Raw genomic sequence first — 14858 nt, 5'->3', positions numbered from 1 at the left:
AATGGTGCTCATCATATTGGTTCATGAGTGCTTGAGCTCTGAATGCTGAGCTCTGTGAATTTTAACTGAATTTATGGCTTGACATTCACCTCACATACATACTACATAGCTGTAAAATATGTCTGGACCAGCACAACCATCATACAAAAAATTATGTACACGCAATTTATGGCATTCTTTTAGCCTGCTTGACTCACTGTCATTATATCTGGCCTTATCTGTGCATACCTGTCAGATTAAGTCAATTGAGTGTCAGATCAATGGTTAACTGGCTGGTGATAATCAGACCAATGACCAGCAGATGACATGGGCAAAGGTCTGAAAATATATTCTCATGCAATGGAAAGGCATTATTATCTACCATATTTGCTCAGATCGGGCTCCGGACTTTTTGCTCATGTCTCATCACTGACACTGCCCTCTGCCCTCACCACATTTGCTGCCCTCAGGCATTCATGCTGCCAGACTGAGGGTACTCAGTGAGGGTAAAACACAGAGTCATCCTTCTTTTTCCCGTACCACCATGTCCGCTATAAGCACCCAACAGGTGACTGCCAGCGAATCGACCATGGAGGGCATAGGTGTAGAGCGAACTCCTCCGGGAGGGTCTCCATCGCCAGCGAGCGTGACGACGTCGGCCCCAGCGCCGATGCCCCTGCCCCCACCAGTTCACAATAAAATGCGTGACACCATTAGGTCTCTGCGCAACAATCTGAGCGACCTTGCTGTCGGCGTGCAGCATGTTATCGATGGCCCCTACGAGGCCGGGGCATACTCCGACGAGTTCGAGAACTGCACTGTCACGCTCTCTACCTACCTTCGCGACTTTCACAATGCTCTCATGCGCAACTCCCTCATCATCGACACCGAGGCTGGTACCCGGATCATGCACCTCTACCAGGCTCTCTTCCATCAACAGCTCGCCAGCACAGCCATCCTTCTCGACGACAACGCACTCATGGACGAGGCTCCGCGCACCTGCCCGCGCACGGAAGGCGCCCTCCCTGTCGGCATCAACATGCAGGCTGCCCTGACTAAGGCTGTTGAGGACGGCGTTCGCATGGCCACATCAGCCATCAACACGTGGCTGTCGGCTATCGAGGCCCAGCTAGTATGCGGGCGTCCGCTGCCACACCCTCCTCAGGCCCCCGAGGGACCGCGACTCCAACTGCCAGTCCGTACTGGTCGTCAACGTGCCCCCACCGCCAACTCCAGTGCTGCTGCCCCTGCAGTGCAGCCTATGATGCAGCCTGAGACGCAGGCCCCGAATGCCCCAACCATGGCACAGGTGGCTGCCCAGAACCACGAGAAGTGCTACGTCCTTCTCATTACCCCCGAGCAGCATGCCGCCATTGAGGCAGGGGGTACCATGCCCCAATGGTATGCTAAGGTCCATACACGCCTGCACGAGACCCCCGCATGGGCCAAGGTACGTTTTCTCGGTCTCCGCTTCACTGGACCAACCAAGGTCCAAGTGGTTTTCTCGCACGACTCCCCCGACTCGCTCATACGTGAGTGTCTCCGGCCCATATGACACATGTTGGGAGTCGTCCTGCGTGCTGCCTCTCTGGCGCCAGACCCGTGTGAGCATGCATCCACGCTGCAGGACTTCTGCCCTCTCGTTCCTGTTACGAAACTGTTCATCCCGAGCTGCCTGCTGCGTCATCCTGACACAGGATTGTTACTCACTGAGGAGGAAATCATGGCGGAACTACGCCGTAATGCTATGTTTTTATCTGTTCATTTCAACAGTCTACCCAGTTTCGTTGTGCCTAAGGAACATCGCGAGCAGCTCGGGAAGTCCTCTATTATCGTCTCCATTGAGGATGCCCATCGCGACTACTGTGCGCGTAACCTCCTTGGACGTGACAACCACGGTGATGCTGCCGCTTTCCTTTGGTTCTATGGCTCCCGCATCACTGTAAAGAAGTTGAAAGATCGTCCCATTTTCCGTCAGTGCACTCGTTGCTGGCGCCTCATGCATCTCGAAAGTCACTGCAAGAAGCGAGCGCCTGTGTGCCACTTCTGTGGAAAGACTGACCACACGTCCGATATGCATCGGCAGGCATGCCTTGTCTGCAATTATGAGGCTCACCTGGCTGACCAGCCTTGCGAGTCTGACCACTATTTCTGTGTGGTCTGTGGTACCAACGGTCACAGTGCCGCCGACACCACCTGCCCTGCGCAGAAAGATTACCGCATTCCCATCTCGCGCACCAACCCCTCATCATGAATATCACAACTGCTCATTTGAATGTGGCCCGGTCCAATCCGCGCATCCATGGCTTCGTTTCTTCCACTTCCTACGATATCTATTTCTTCAAGAACCATGGTGGGGGCAAATCGGCATCGATACCCCCCATGGCTCTGAGTCAGGCACTACTGTTTTTGGTCACGTCAATGTCCGGCCCTACGGCCTGGACGCCTATCATTTCCCCTCCACCTCTGTGCTGCCATGACCTCGAGCCAGCATCCTGGTTCAGCGCATGCTCTTAAACACTTATCACGTATCCATGCGTACCGACCTGGTGTCGGACCCGAATGTGGTCATCCTTCATTTTGTTTCACGCTCTGATTCCACCCATGATTTCTTCATGGTCAACTGCTATAACGAAGGCTCGCGGGCCCAACACCGCGTTCTGCCCACTCTCTATGATATCCCTTTCCCACCACGAGCGAACCTCCTTGTCACCGGAGATTTTAATCTCCACCACCCCCTATGGTCATGGACCAGATGGGCCTCCTGCTCTGCTTCCACTGCCTCCACCGCTTTCGCTGGGTGGCTAAAGCACGAGTCGCTCGAAATTCTTAATGACCTCGATCAACCCACCCACATGGTGAATGGTGACCTGCTCTCGGGCACCATCATCGATCTGGTCTGCGTGACCTCCAGTGCGCACTTTCACGTTCACAGGGTCGCTGCTACTCCCACATCCTTTGAATCTGATCACGCTCTACTAACCTCTACTCTTTCTCACGTTGCTCACCTCGTAGACGTTGACCTTGGCTTTCGAGTCGATGTGTCCAAATGGGATGACTGGAACACGTGCCTTGCCTGCGAGCTGGCGCTGTCCCCACCACCGGCCACCTATACCACCAATGACAACCTCGAGGTGGGCGCTCAGGCTCTGCTGCGAGCAATGTCCGTGGCCTGCCACGAAGTATTCCCCTGACGCACACATGCTCACCGGACCTCCCAGCTCTGGTGGAACGATGCATGCGACACTGCCCGTGCAGATGTCCAGGCGGCTCATACTCGTGAGGAGAGGCGAGAAGCCAAAGCCACACTCTCGGCCACCATCTGACAAGCTCGGAAGGACTGGACTCGGGAGGCAGTCGTGCAACTCCAGCACACCAACCCCTGGCGGCTCGCCTCCTGGACCAAAGGAGTGCGGGCACCCCCACTACCTGTCATCCGCACGGACGGGGAGACTGGCTCTCTTCCTGCTGATGCGGGTCGTCTACTCACACGTTTCTATTTTCTGGTGTCTCCGCCTTTGCCTGATCTGCCTCCTCTCTTTACCTCTACGCCTCCGGCAGCGCACCCAGACCGCCCCCTCCTTATCACTGAAGTAACTACCGCCATTGAGGCTGCATCTAACTATTCAGCACCTGGCATCTCCAGAGTGTCATGGCAGCTCCTAAAATGGGTCTGGCGGTCTGGTGCGCATCATGCTCTTTTTCTTTTTCTATCCTCTTCTTTGCACCTGGGTTACCTCCCCGCCCCACTTCGGGCTGCGGCGGTTGTGTACCTGCCCAAACCGGGCAAGGCGGATTACACCGCACCCAAGTCCCACTGACCAATAGCGCTCTTAGAAACCCTGAGCAAGGTCCTGGAAAAAGTGGTTGCTGCCCATTTCAACTTTCAAATTGGTGCTCACAATCTTGTACCCGGCTCGCAGTTTGGTGGGCGGGGCCAACACTCCGTCGTGGATGTGGGAGTCACTCTGATGCATCATGTATGCACTGCATGGGAAAACGGTTTCTCCGCTACCTTACTGTGTATGGACGTCGAAGGCTATTACAATAACATTCGCCACGATGTCCTTCACTCTGCTCTCCTTTCTTTGGGCTTTCCCACCAATAAGGTCCTTTGGACCATGTCATTCCTTTTCTCACGCACCGTGTAGCCCAAACTCAATTCTGAGCTGGGTCCATCTTACCACGTCGCTGCACTCAGCATCCCACAGGGATCGCCTCTGTCGCCCGTCCTTTCTACTATATACTCTTCCCCGCTGTATGTGAATCTTGATCTGTTCGCGCACCCCCAGCAGTCTACGGCAGGCTACGTAGACGATTTTGCCCTCCTTATTGTTTCTCCCTTGCTGAACGAGAACACTGCCATCATCCAACGCACTTTACCTAGTGTGGGCACCACGCTTCACCAGCTTGGGCTGACCATTGGTATGGCGAAAACCGAGCTTATGCACTTTACCTCCCCGAGACGCTCCCTTGACGTCAACCCCCCTGCGGGTTCAGTGGGATGGGTGGGATATAACCATTCAACCTGCTTCATATTTGCGCTGGCTCGGCATCTGGTATGACCGACGCCTAACCTTCACCCACCACATTCGAGTCATGGCAGCCAGGGCATCATCCCGCGTTGCTGCTTTCTGCATGCTTGCCAACACACAGCGAGGCATGATGGTCGCGCAAGCCCATTTGCTTTACCTTACCACCATCCTTCCCATTCTCACCTTTGGTAGCCCCGTGTGGTATAACCCGCGGGGCCCACGCTCACTTTTTCAACCTTTGCAACAGGTACAAAACGATGCACTGCAGTGGTTTATGGGAGCGTGGCGGTCTACCCCCCACCACGTCCTCAACCTAATATCCAGCGTCCTGCCGATGAAACACCAGCTCGACAAGCTCAATGGCCTTGCCGCAGCACACCTCCTCACCCTCTTGGAGTCCCATCCAGTGACCCACTGCCTGGCGGCCAACTGCGCTGTCCACCCGCCCAATTTCTCACTCCTCAACCCCACCATCCCTATCTGCCACGGCATCAGCGCAGTGGATGTGCTCGAACAAACCCTGTCCAAGTGGGCGGTGTGCCTTCTCCTCTGGTTGCAGCCGCCCTGGGATCCTGAGCATCCGTGGAACGAGAGGGTTCACATCTGCGTCCCTCCGCCTACCAAAGACGGCTCCAAGGAGTACCTACGTTCATTTTTTTTTCCTCTGTTGCACTCTTCCATTCCTCTCCCTGATGCCCTATGAGTCTTCACCGATGGCTCCCAGATCACCCAGCCCGACCCCGCCCCGTGGAACTGACGAGCAGGTGCAGGTGCGTGTATCATTCACCAGGGTGCGATAAAGTACGAGTGGGCTTGGGGCATGGGTCACCAGGCCGAGGTGTATGACGCAGAACTCTTCGCAATGGCGGCGGTCGCCAGCCACTTTGCCGGTTTTCTGGCAACCTACCCCATGATCACCCACATTTACCTCTGCGCGGACAACCGCGCTGCCCTGTCCAATGTCCTGTCGCTGCACCCACACAGTGGCCAGCCCTTTTCCCTTTGCTTTCGGGCACTTCTCGCTCCTCTCATGGAGCAATACCCACTTTTGACCATTTTGCTGCTATGGGTTCCCGGGCATACGGGTGTACTGGGTAATGAGGTGGTGGACCGGCTAGCCAAGGAAGGCACGTCCCTACCCGATAGTGTCCTACCCACCTTAACGTGGATCCGGCGCTGGGCGCACGAGCGAGCAACCACCTCCTGGCAAACCGAGTTCCGTTATACCGATCGACCCACTGCAATACAGTCCTCGTGGCCATCCCTGCCTTCCCAGACGCTCCACCCCGTTTTCACTTCTAAATATTATGAACACGACGTCGAAGCCAGGCTCACCCAAGCCTTAACGGGCTACGGCTACCTGGCCGCTTACTTCTCTTCTCAATTTGGGACGGTGGGCCCTGCTCGTCACTTCCATGGTGCACCCTGTGTATGCGATCTAACCACCCCCAGCACCCGCACCCACGTCATGCTGCGCTGCCCGAGGCATGTGCACGCAAGGCACCTGCTCTTCCGAAACCCCAAGCCCACCCTCCTGGATTTGCGTTGGCTTTGGCACCACCCCATCGGCCTTCATCGCCTCATCGCTTTCATTTCTACCACACCCGTTTTCTCCGCCGTGGCCCTCGTGCCTCTGGACCCTGGCTGATATGCCTTACCCTCACGGCACTTATGTGACCAATCCCTTTCTTTACTCATAGTCTACACGTCGACACTTCCTCGTGCAGTTTCACTCCTGTATTAGCACTCTTCCAACTGCGCATAGCGCGATATAGAAATAAATGTACAAAAAAAAAAAAAAAAAACACAGAGTAAGGCAGGCTTAGAATACTTATGGATATTGACATGATATATGTAACATGACACACAAAATCAGAAAAGGCAGTGTGAACAGCACATTTGAAAATGATATGGTGTTTAATACTTAATACATGGAACCCAGGTAGAATTTATATGTCTAAATAGATATGTGCTTGCTACTCAGACTATGTTTACAGAAATAAAAACACCTGAAGCTCTAATATTATGTGAGGAGTCAGCACTTCAGCAGTTGGCAGTGATGGCAACAATGGTGGTAACTTCAGCAATAGCAGAGATCATGTAGCTGGTGCCATCACAATGGATGATAATTGAATGAGTACTTAATTGAATGAGTACTCACAAGCTATCAGTGAGTGATGACAATAATGACAGTGAGCAGTGGCAGCAGCAACATGGCAGTGGCAATAATGCCATGGTCTGTGCAGGAGCCAATGATCTATAGGTGATTAAGCACTTGCATAGCCATTTTTAGCTACATGACAAAAATTCTGAAAACCATGTGACAATTTCTGCAGCCTGAGAGAAATTTTTGGACCCCCTAAAAGAAATTTTCTGATAGATAATTTCTTGACTATGTTGCCCACCATACGGTTGCACCTCAAGGAAAGTATCAATTTAGGGTATGAGAAATGAGTGAAGAACTTCAGATTTTCTTTAACTTTTTCCTGCCATGACATTTTATCATTTTTTGAGTTAATATAGGCAGCTAGATGCAAATTAATGCCTAGAAAAGGTGCAATATGAGCTCTTTTCAATCCTTTCTCCAAAATTATTCACTTGACGTGAAAGGCTAAACTATTGAGTTCATTTCTAAACCCTTCTCTGTAAATAGAATTGGTACTTTCTTTGAGATGTTGGTGCAGTCTGAGTTTTCAGCCTTCAAGGTGAATTGATTGACCTTATTTACCTTCAATGGCTGAGCCACAGCTCTGAGTGTGGCTGATAGTTGTTTAAGCTTGCTGCATGACTATGTAGGTTTGTATCACATGAAGAATACAAGAACAGAAAGAAATGATGATATTAAGCATTGTTTTTAATATCACAAATATGATTTATGCAGAAACTAAGAAAAGCATTTTTGCAAAACAATCAGGATTGCTGTAAGTGAAGTGAAAAGTCACTGCACATCTAGATATCAGTCACATCTTGAATTCAACAGTATATTGTGCTCCTTGTAGCTGATCAGATATGTTATTCCTTCATTCTAAGTATATAACAAGAATGATTGGTGCAATTTAACCTCTCAATCACCATGATCAATTGATTGTTCTATTGTCTATACTATGCATGACAATGCTCATATAGAGGATTGGGCTCAAATGCAGCCATGCTATGGTCAACAGATTGCTTCCATCAAAGACTTACTTTATAAATTAGAGAATGCAGCTGTGTGCCTATTTCACAACAAATACAGCCCCTTGCTGCTGAAAATATGTGAGTAATCCTTTAAATTGGTAGAGATAAAGATTGTTCATTGAGTTATAGCTAGAGCCCTCTGAGCAGACTTGGCCACGAAGAATATGAGAACTTGGACTAATACTAATCTTTAGGATGATGGTATGTACTGTATGTGCTTAAGATATAAGAACTTGAGCTAGTACTAATGTAAAATGATGGTACTATCAAGCACCATCCAAACACTTTCAAATATCGAGTGCGTCTTAAGAGGAGATTTCGTTAATATGAATGTTATCATGAATGCACACTAAATTCAGTTTGATGTATTGCCTTTGGACGAAGTATTTGTGTTCATTGAATTTGACATTGTATATTTCAATTCTCAAACTGATTTGCTTTAGTGATACTTGATTGGTATCAAACATTTGACCTACATCTTGGACAGAAATTTCAAATTTCAAATGTGTGACAGGCAAAATAACATAGTAAATTCATCACAAAACAGTCTTTCACCCTCTAAGTTGGAGCATGTAGATATATTTGAAGCAGTGTCACAGTCTGTGGATAATATTTACAATTTGTACATGAGACATGAGCATGAAATGTGATGTTCATTTGTTTTATGATGAGTCAAGTGCTAGATTTGTAATACATAATCCTGAATGTGACAGAAACAAATTTATTTCCAGAGACAAAATCTAAACTGGATTTAGCATGCATATTGAACCATAAAAAGTAGCTGCATGTGGGGTTATTTGTTTTTTTTTGGACCACATGATCACTTGTCATCTATGACATGTTTTAACTTAGATTGAAACTTGGATGAAGAGGTGCTAATCACCAGTTTCAAATAACAAAGAGGCTCACTGCAAGGTGTGTGTATAGGTCCTTTATATTACACTGTTAAACAGATCCAGCATCATTTTCACTCTGCTGACAAATATGACTGGTTGTCTTTTCTATAGTTTACCAGTCTTCTCACATCATGAATTGCTCATCACAAGATCAAAAGCTTATTCAGTGAGTGAATGTAGATTATGTTAACTATCAGAGTTAAACATACACTATCAAAGAAGAAGCATTGCTGCCTGGAACAGCTCCATCAATGACAATAAAAATCACTGATGTTGAGGAAGGTGAAACCTCATCTTCATTTTTTTTTCTTTATCATGAGCTCACTATCTTTGATGGTGAAAGAGCAGAAGCCAAGGTGTTGCAGAATATGAGTCAGACATGCTGAGATCATGTTCATGATGATTGTTGGATTTGAAGAAACATAGTGAATAGAGCATGAATTTGTTGCAGCTGCACAGAACTGTGCATTAGATTGACATTGACTCTCAACTCTCTGATCCTTATCATATGGTCAATACCCTGGTTGCTTCACAGATATGAACTTTTATCAGCCCTCCCCCACCAGTTTTGTCAATGACTGACTCTACTATGTATATATTCCTCTAGCATGCACAGGTACAGAAAGACTCAGGTTTATTGACCATGTGATGCATTAAGGTTATATAATCAACAACACTAATGAACATATATCTTTCCATCCCATCTACGGCAGCTGTTCACTCAAAATCAAAAAGCAGTTTAATATAGATTAGTCAAAATGTTACAGTCATCTGATGTGATGGTGTTTTTTTTTTCAAATACAATATTTATACACCATGGAAGGCAGTGTTGAAGATGAATGTACAAGTGATGGTCATGCATAGGACTATGAGTAAATGTAGGGTGAAGGAAGTTTAGCATGCAGTATCTAGGTCCCCATGGACATAGCAGAGCAAGCATATAGTAGGGTAAACTGTGTCATGGTTCTTGCAAACTGTCAACGAACTGGCATATATGTACATGTGCACGATCACTTCAAATGCAGCCACAGCCAGTTCGTTGATCAGACACCATTCTTTGTAAGGGAAATTGAATTTTCAAGATACTCCCACCAAATTGAACCACATTTCTCCAGGTGCATTGCTGAGGGGTAGTTAACCTTCAGACTTTGTGGAGGGATCTGGCTTGATCAGAGTTAGTAGAGATCATGATGGCAGGCTGAAGGGTGAGAGAGCAGATGTTCAAAGAGATGTTGAGGTAGAGGTGGGGAGGAAGGGAAGGGGAGGAGACAAAACTGTGAAGTTGACAATAGGTGAGAGATGACATGCAGTGAACTCTATCACGTAGCTGTCACAGCGCATTAGATCCTGTGCCCTAAGGCAAGAAAATGGCAGCAAGGTGCTTGCCAGCATTCAGTGACCTACATAAAAAGGGGTTTGCCCAGGTAGGGTCAAACCAGGCATGCAGTGACATGCAGCCTAAAAAAGAGGCTCAAAGGGCCCTTAGCCTTATGCTCACAACAAGGGGGTGAATTGGCTGTTAGGCTGCATGAAATAGGTGAATGAATCTAAGGTCTTTCCTTAGATCCTCATGTGCTTATATATATGTAGTGGTGGACCCTGGGTACCCTAACTATGGTGTACTTACTGGGGTCCTGTCCTGTCTACATGTGAACATATCGCCAAAACCAGTAATGGTTCTGGACTTTGCTATAGCAACTATCTATAAAGGCCATGGATATGCCAAGGTAATCCTACTTTACCCAATGAGATAATTGCCTAAAGGTAGTACCACTATTTGAGTAGCTGAAGTGGTGCCACTTATTGAGTAGCCAATGGCAGTTCTGCCATAGCATATATTCTAATGCTGGTGCTACTATTTGGCAGCCATGTAGTTGGTGCTGCTATTGAGCAGCGAATTGGGTGCTTGCTAGCTTGATGGTCCAATGAGCATGGGTAGGCCTATTGTGGGTCAAAGATTTTCATTCTGGGCAAGTGGCCTGGTGTCACGTGACCAACACCTGATAACTTCTGAATAGGGCAAGTGGCCAGTGTCACGTGACTGAGCGGCTGAATCATGGGCGCTTGGTGGTCATGTGGTAGACACAGTCATATCCGTGATGTATGTGGTGGTATTGTGCTGTTTGCCTGAGTATCCACTTTGTGAGACCAATATGAAGGTTGGCATCTGAATAACCACTTGTGGTTGCTGAATGATGACTTTATTGGTGCAAAAAGAAAGGTGCCACTTAATACTGTGACAGTAGCAGGCTGAATTAAAAAACTGATCCCCTATATTTAAGTGTTGCTAGGCCTGCATGGGAGTTCTGTATTCAGTGCGGGCATGCAATGTGACAAACAGAGAGATGAGCACATTGGGTAAAGATGGTAAGTAGGTGACCAATGATTGCACTGGGCATGCATGTTTGATGCTGGATTGAAAGGTGTGAGAGGGGGGCTTATGGAGCAACTGGTGTGCTCAGCACAGAAGAGCTCAGTGGACATGAAATGTCATTGAAGGGGCTTTCAGGTCCTCCATGATCATGAATGGGTATGGGTGAGGGCTGAATTCCTCAAATAGCTGTAGTCACCCATGGTGATAGTGGTGGTTGAGAGCCAAGAAGAAAATAAAATTTGATGGTGTGTAAACCATCATTGACAAAGTTAAACACTGTGATTGTAGATGAACATTCTGAACTGCATTGATGCTTAAGAGGAGTGGCTTCTAGACCATTTCAAGCATGTCTCCATGAATTATGATCTATGCAATGCAGATGAGCAACATTTTTAGACATTGAAATGAAAATTGATGAGCAATGAATGATATCAGAATGTACAACACTGCAAATTCAACACTTATATACTGACCATGAAGAGTTACTTAAATTAGCAAGCTGTATTCTCCTGAAGGTGACTGCAGATCATGGTAAAAGTAAATGGGAAGATCTGAACAACATTGAGAAACTGATGAGATCATTCATTAAATAAATGCATGATCATTGAGTAGCATTCTTCACTGAAGGGGTTCTGTAGCCTGAATGCAATGTGACTTATGCATGCTCAAAACTGTCAACTAATAATAAGGAAGGCAGTGCACCAGAACATAATCAATGCATGAAGGTAAAGTAGCTAATAAAAACAACTGCCTCTGGAATAACATATAGCAAAAATTATAACAGCCATCAGGAATGAAATGAGACAATATCAAAGAGCATGATGCAAAATGAAAAAAAAAACATCTATGAAAGTACAGTAGATATTAGAACAGCAATCATGTAGATGAATGAGTTAGCATACATCATGTGTAATATGCTGGATGACAGGAAACCTATGTAAAGAGGAATGAGTGACATGTTCAAATGCTTATGCAATGTACAGCTTATACAATTAAATCACAACTTAGTGATCATGTATGTATATATGCACTGTAACAGCTAAATTTGTTATTTGGACCTTTGTGGTGCTCACTTTTGAGTCATAGCATTGGTGACATTGAATTATTCCTCATAGTTCACACTGAAGATTTGATAAACTGTTGTTATAAAAACATGATAGATTACATTGATAACAATATTTACTTGTAGTCATAGATTTGATAGTATTTATGACTACTACAACCACAGCTATATACATGAATGTTGAAACATTCATGTATGTTTAGCTTCAATACAATACATACATATACTCAGGTTAATTCTGTTCAATTATAAATTGTGCAGACAATATATAAAAATGTATACCCACTTCACATTGATCAAATCTAAATGAGAAGAACTGTAAGCAGTGAAATTAAAAAAGCTACAATTAAAAGTCCAGAATGATGCTCAATCATAGATTTATCTCTTTTATGTGTATGAAAATATGAAGAAAAGCAGAGCTGAAAGTTGTTTGAGTATAAGTTAAAACTGCGGCTCAAGCATCAAGCTGCTTTTCTGTATCATATAACTCATAGATTTCAAATAACACAATAATATTGTGCTACTTTTATACTGTCCTTGCTGACAGCTTACACCCAGTGAAGCAATCAATAATATGAGATGAAAGATGATAAAAATATTGAAGAAAAAGTTCAAATGTTTTAAGCATCTTCACTGTCAATTTGTGATAAAAGTATTTAAAATATTTTTAACATCTTTTATTGTGAAAGATGATAAAAAGATCGAAAGAAAATTAGATGAAATATCAATAATCATTTCTTTAATCATTTTACAATCTTTTATGTAAAATTATGATGAAAAGTTTCAAAATCTTTTTTTACTCTTTTTTGATCAAAGATAATGAAAATATTATCACTATGTCACACCCTTATTACCATATACTAAGCTGGTACTAAGATATGGAGGTTAATACTCAGGTTTTTATGTTAGCTAGTACTATGATTAGAAGAGTGATACTAAGATTCTAATGTTAGCAGTATGCTAATACTAAGATTTAAATACCAGTACTATGCTAGTATAAGGTTTAAAGGTTAGTACTATGCTATTACTAAGGTCTAAAGGCTAGTACTATCCCAGTACTAAGATCTAAATGCTAGTACTAAGGTCTGAATGCTAGTACTATGCTATATCAAGCTAATACTAAGGTCTGGAGGTTAGTGCAATGCTAGCACTAAGCTAGTACTAAGGTTCAAATGTTAGTACTAAGGTCTAAACATTAGTACCATGCTAGTACTAAGGTCCAAATGTAGTATCAAGCTAGTACTATAGTCTGAAGGTTAGTACTATGCTAGTACTAAGGCTTCAAGAGATAGCACTAACATTTGGATCTAAGTATTAACCTTTATATTCTATCAATGGCTTAGTGTAGAATGATAATGATGTGACATGGTCACAATATGTTCATTAAATTTGATAAGAAAAGAATGCAAAAAGATTTTGAAACTTTTAATCATAACTTTGTTCAAAAGATTGTAAAATAATTGAAAAATAATTGTTCATATGTCATCCAAATGTTTTCCAATCTTTTCATCATCTTTAACAAGAAAAGATGTTAATAATATTTTGAGTTCTTTTATCACAAATTGACAGTAAAGATGCTGAAAGATTTGAACTTTTTCTTCAATATTTTTACCATTTTTCACCTGAAATTATTGATTGTTTCATCCAGTGTTACACAACCTGTATGTTGCAGTTTGACTCTGCTTTAAAAATACTACACATCATCATTTTTCTCTCAGAACTCTGATGTTAGCAGTGTTTTTTTATTGCTCTCTGAGTGATAGCTACAAGGCACCATCAAGTCATTAGAAAGCAAGCATTCAGTCTAGCACTCATTTCTCATGGTAGTTCTGAACTTCATGCTCTCTAATAACTTAATGTTGCTTTCTACCTATCATTGGGTGAAGTAATCAATAATTAAAGATGAAAGATCACAGAGATAATAAAAAAAATTCAAATCTTTTAAGCATCTTTAGTCTCAATTTTGATAAAAGAATTTGTAATATTTAACATCTTTTCTGCTAAAGAATGATGAAAACATTGCAAGAAAATTAGATAAAGATAGATAATCATTTTCTAATTATTTTATAATCTCTCAGATAACATTATAATAAATAGTTTTAAAATCTTTTAAAATGTTTTGTTAGAAATGATAAACATATTGTGACTATGTCACATCCTTGTTATCATATGCTAGGCTGGAACTAGGACATGGAGTTTAATGCTCACATTTATATGTTAGCACTACACCAGTATTCTAGTCAAGAGGATAATATTAAGCTCTTAAAGTAAGCAGCATGCTACATAGTACTAAGCTGCTACTAATGTCTCAATGTTAATACTATGCTAGTGCTATGCTAGCACTAACATCTGACGATGAGTACTAAAATTTCAATGTTAGCACTTATAATAGTACTAAGCTAGTACTAGATTCTGAAGTTAGTATCAAGATTTAAATGTTAGCAGTAGCATAGCAATAACTTTGAGCCTGTATATCAACTTTAATATATTTGTACTGGCTTAGTATAGAATGATAATAGTGTGAGATCATCACAATATATTTATTATCTTTAACAGAAAAAGGTAAATCATTTTGTTATAACTTTGTCTGAAAGATTGTAATGAATTAAAACAATGACTGCTAATATTTATTCTATTCCTTTCAATCTTTTCATCATGTTTGATTGAAAATGTTAGAAGTATTTGAAATTCTTTGATCACAATTTAACAGTAAAAATGAAGCTTCTAATAGTTTGAGGTGAAAAATGGTAAAAACAGTGAAAGAAATTTGACAAATTTTATAAGAAACTTTACTGACAATTTGTTATAAAGTGATTTATAATATTTTTAAGAAT

At 43.8% G+C, this 14858-nt stretch overlaps 1 protein-coding gene across 1 annotated transcript; it reads left to right on the top strand.

Annotated features, from left to right (window-relative positions):
* Positions 1 to 523: 523 nt before the first annotated feature.
* LAESUDRAFT_762103 (uncharacterized protein) lies at positions 524 to 2233 on the top strand (the record flags this gene model as incomplete). Its single annotated transcript, XM_040913032.1, has 2 exons — positions 524 to 1511; positions 1578 to 2233. 2 exons carry the CDS (start codon positions 524 to 526, stop codon positions 2231 to 2233), a joined length of 1644 nt encoding a protein of 547 aa, XP_040761061.1.
* Between the last annotated feature and the right edge of the window lie 12625 nt (positions 2234 to 14858).

The sequence above is a fragment of the Laetiporus sulphureus genome (genome assembly GCF_001632365.1).
Source record: "Laetiporus sulphureus 93-53 unplaced genomic scaffold LAESUscaffold_41, whole genome shotgun sequence".
Taxonomy (NCBI): Eukaryota; Fungi; Basidiomycota; class Agaricomycetes; order Polyporales; family Laetiporaceae; genus Laetiporus; species Laetiporus sulphureus.
The sequence above is the reverse complement of the archived record's forward strand: the minus strand, read 5'-3'. Positions and strand labels throughout refer to the sequence as shown.